The sequence below is a fragment of the Moschus berezovskii genome, chromosome 23, assembly GCF_049115385.1.
Source record: "Moschus berezovskii isolate FMDL1 chromosome 23, NW_MosBer_1.0, whole genome shotgun sequence".
NCBI classification, from domain to species: domain Eukaryota; kingdom Metazoa; phylum Chordata; class Mammalia; order Artiodactyla; family Moschidae; genus Moschus; species Moschus berezovskii.
In genome coordinates, this window is record NC_142482.1 from 62,690,613 (window position 1) to 62,694,730 (window position 4,118).

At 65.6% G+C, this 4,118-nt stretch overlaps 1 protein-coding gene across 1 annotated transcript; it reads right to left on the bottom strand.

Annotated features, from left to right (window-relative positions):
• Window positions 1-228: 228 nt before the first annotated feature.
• On the bottom strand, window positions 229-3,354 carry FOXQ1 (forkhead box Q1). The gene has a single exon (XM_055407053.2). It carries the CDS (start codon window positions 2,193-2,195, stop codon window positions 1,026-1,028), a length of 1,170 nt encoding a protein of 389 aa, XP_055263028.2. The 5' UTR covers window positions 2,196-3,354; the 3' UTR covers window positions 229-1,025.
• Between the last annotated feature and the right edge of the window lie 764 nt (window positions 3,355-4,118).

The window sequence follows — 4,118 nt, forward strand, 5'->3', positions numbered from 1 at the left end:
GAATTCTTAGAGGTCATTGCTTTGACGTTTAAGAAACCCCACTGATGGAAGTTGGATCCTGCAGAATCTCACAGTGATGTGTCCGGTAATGAAATCCACAGCATCTACCTTTACTGAATTATTCAGGAAAACAGTTTGAACTCCACAGGGAGTTTCTTAAGAGTCAAGCCTGAGATCATTTAGGAGGGGGGTACAAAACTCTGTTTCCAACCCATCACCACAAAGTGCTGAAGTCAATTGTCACTTTTATTAAAAAATAAGCACTATGCCTGGGTTTCATAAAATTTATACGTGCATATGTACACAGATACAAATAAAATAATATTAAAAATAAAATCACACTTGCTTTCAAGTGGCAGTGATCCTGGCACTGCACAAACATGACGGTTAGCTTTTCCTCGGAAGAAGCCACCTGGCCAAAAGAGACCACACTTAACGAAATGACCCAACAGACAGTAAAGCCGCAACCGTTGCCTGCAACATTTTCCATTCGGGTTTCAAAAATATATAAATAATTTAATTACAAAACCCAACAATATATATATTTTTCCTCTTTTGGCACAGTGAAACATGGGTCAATAGAGAGATGACTGAAGCTCCTCTGGCCGCGCCTGTAAGCGCCACAGGCACACAAGGAGCGGGCCGGGACCCCCGCAGTAGTCGTGTCATGGATCACCTGGAATGGTTCCCTGATGTGCTGTTTAGGTTTTGTTTCGCTTTGTAAGGGACAAAGCACTGGAAGGTGCAACGAAAACAGCAGGAACAAGGCAGAGCCTGGGCCATGAGGAGAAACTTCTGTGAAGGGACGGGCACAGGCTCGGTTCAGGAAGGGAAACGATCGGAGGCCCTGCTTTGCTCTCTGCAACGTGAGTTACAAAGGACGAAGGGGAACGTTCGGGATGCAGTTGAGGCCCTTCTGTCCGGTGTTCGCTCTAAGGCACGTCGGGTGATGGTTCCGTTACGGTCCCTGTCCTCGGGCGGGAAGCGCCCGGCCCGAGCCCTCGTCCCCCGCCGCCCCGGCGCGCTCATGCCAGGAGCGTCTCAGGCCGACTAGGCAGGTGCGGGCCGGGCGCGCGGGCTGAGGCCGCGAGCAGGGCGTCGGGCAGCCGCACGGGGCAGTACAGGTGAGCACCGGCGGCTGGGCCTCGGAGCGGCTTGGCCGGGGCCGGGGCGGCCAGGGGCGCTAGGAGGAGGGGCGGCGCCTCGGCCCCTCGCGCTAGCAGCCCCGGCGGCTCGGCCGCTCCAAACGCGCAGAGCGGCAGCAGGGCCCCGGCGGGCGCAGCCTGGAGCAGCGCCGGGTAGGCGGGCGGCGGCGGGCAAGGCGCCGCGCCCCACGGAGGGCGCGCCCCGGGGCCCGCGTCCCCGGCGCGGCGGCTGCGGAAGGGCTTGCTGAGGATGCTGTCGATGGCGAAGGGGCCGGAGAATCTGCCCGCCGGGCTGGCGCGCCCCTCCGGGCGGGCGGGCGAGCGCGCGCGGGGCGAAGCCGGGGCCGGGGCCGGGGCGGCGGGAGCGGGCGGCGGGGGTGCGCCGTCCGGGGGCCGGAGCGCGGGGCCGGGTGCCGCTGCCCGGTGGCCGAGGCGCTTGCGGCGGCGGCGGAAGACCCCGTCGGCGAAGGTGTACTCGCTGTTGGGGTTGAGCATCCAATAGTTGTCCTTGCCCCAAGGCCGCGAGGGGTCGCGAAGCACCTTGACGAAGCAGTCGTTGAGCGAGAGATTGTGGCGCACGGAGTTGCGCCAGCCGGTGTAGCTGCCGCGGAAGAACGGGAACTTGCCCATGAGGTACTCGTTGATCTCGGCCAGCGTCAGGCGCCCGCCCGCCGAGTCGCGGATGGCCATTGCGATGAGCGCGATGTACGAATACGGGGGCTTGGGCCGCCGGGTGTACGGCTTGCCGCGCGCGCCTTCGCCGCCGCCCGCGCCCCCCGAACCTGAGCCCCCGGCTCCGGGCCCCGCCGTCGCCACCGCCGCGCCCTCCGCCCCCGCTGCGCCCGCCTCCTCGGCGCCCGGCCCGCCGCCCGCGCTCCGGTCGCCGCCGCCTGCCGCCGGGCTGTTGGCCGCGCAGTCCCCGTCCGAGCCCAGGGAGTCGTCGCCCGCGGCCGATAGCGGAGACGGCGCGTCGCTGCCGCCCGCACCCTCCAGATCACTCCCCGGCTTGTCCCCGAGACCCGCGCGGGGCGCGAACACCTCCAGCTTCATGCCCGCGCCCGTCCCCGCCCGGCGCGTACCCTTTGCCTCGGCGCGGTCCTGGACAGCGGGCGCCCGGGGCGGGGTGGCGATCGGGGCCGGGGTCCTGGCCTCTCTCTCCCGGAGCTCGCCTTCCTCTGAGTGAGACAGTCGCTTTCCGGATTGGAGTCCCCTTCCGCTGGAGTTCTTCTTTGCAGTGGTTGTGCTTATTGGGTGAACCGACAGGACGAAGAGGGAGGAGCTGGGGGCGTACTGGCTTCAGGGTGAGGAGCGGAGACTTCGGGGAAGGCGGGGAGAGCCGCGGTTCCAGCCTCGGGTGCCAGGGCGCGCGGGGCTCTCCTGCCGGAGGAGGAAGCGTGCGCATCTGCTTCCCGTTCCAGAGACGGGGTTTCTCCTCCCGCAGTCGCAGGTCCCGGACAGGCGTCCTCGTGCGTCGAGTCAGTGCCGGCTGCCGTGCCTACCACCCCGGGGCGAGGGTCCAGCCTTCAGCCTCGAGCGCCCACGGAACCGAGTCCCCTAGGCCGTGGCGCCCGCAACCGCCTTCCCGCCCCCGGCCTCCGGAGCAGCATCTCCACGCCTGCCGCCGCGGCCCCGTCTCGTCTCCACCTTCGGCCCGGCCCAATATAACCCCGCGGCGCCCCGCGAGGGCGGGGCCTGGCCGCCGACGAGGGGTGGGGAGAGAGGTGGCCCAGGTGGCCGCGGCTCCGGGGCGGGCGCGCGGCCGCAGGTTGTTTGTTTTGGGTCCGCCCGGCCCCGCCCTCCTCCGCCCGCCAATGGGAGGCGTGCGCGCGGCGCAGGTCCGCGCGTGTGCGCGCGTGTGTGTGCGCCTGGGCGCGGGGGCCGCGCGCGGCGCTCGGGAGGGGCCCCTGCGCCCCGGAGCTCGCGGAAGCCGTACGAGAGCGCGGCCGGGGCACCTGTCGGGACGCCTGGCGAGGCTGGAGCCCGCGGCCTCCCTAAGCCACACTTGGTGTGCGGGTGCTCTGCGAGGGAAAACGGCGCTGCTCCCCCACGCAGACCCCCGTCGTCCCGGCCGAGGGGCGAGCAGCAGGGCACGCGCAGGACACACTGCGGTGACCTCCCACCGGGGCCGCGCGGCGTGTCCTTCTCGGGACCTCGTTTTGAGGACCTTCTCTCTTTCCTTCTCTAATGAATAAAAGTCTGGACTTTTATTGGCTACACCTGAGACCACCTTGACTCGCTTTCCTACTGGCCTGACTTCCTTTGTCTTCCATGGCCTCTTCCCTTACCTGGGCGGGGGCTCCTGCGAGGAGCGGCGGGGCCCCTCCCGGCCCTGCGCGGCTCCCGTCCCGGGCGGCCCGGCAGCCCTCCTGCCCCAGGACGTTCACTGTGGTTTCCGTGGCACCGGCGTCTGGCGGTCGGGAAAGCGGGCCCTCTCACCTCGGCGGGACGCCCGGCAGCGTGGATGATCCCCGAGGGCGCACTTCTAACCCGTTGCCCTTCCAAGCTGAGGCTTCGTCCTTTTCCGGCCTTTGTTGCAAATAAGCCTCGGAGCTGCGAGTAGGTGGGACCCCCGTCGATGTTTATTTTATTACTTTCCACCATTTGTGCAGAAAGTGTACACAACCCGCTCTTATCTTTTTTTCAGGCAGTTTTAAAGGCATTCAGCATGGGGTCCGAAAAAGGACGGGCCGTGGAGAGCTCTGTTGTTTCTGGTGTTTGGGGGAAAGATCTGCTTTGGAGATTAGACTGGGTTGCGTGCCTGGAACTGGCAGGAATGGCTTTTTTTCTGAAGGCAGCTGCACGAGGGGGCCGGCTCCAGGCCAGGAGTCTGTGGTCCCCAGGACCTGGAGGTGGGGTGGGCTGGAACAGGAGAGCGGCAGATGAACAGCCAGGGGTGACAGCGCTCGCAGTGAGTGCCGTCCTGGTGTGAACTCTGGAGGTGGGATGAAAGTCTGTTTTATGGGGCAGATAAGC

Excerpts from the sequence above, each read along its gene's own strand:
- FOXQ1 (XM_055407053.2), bottom strand. The coding sequence starts at position 2,195 with ATGAAGCTGGAGGTGTTCGCGCCCCGCGCGGGTCTCGGGGACAAGCCG.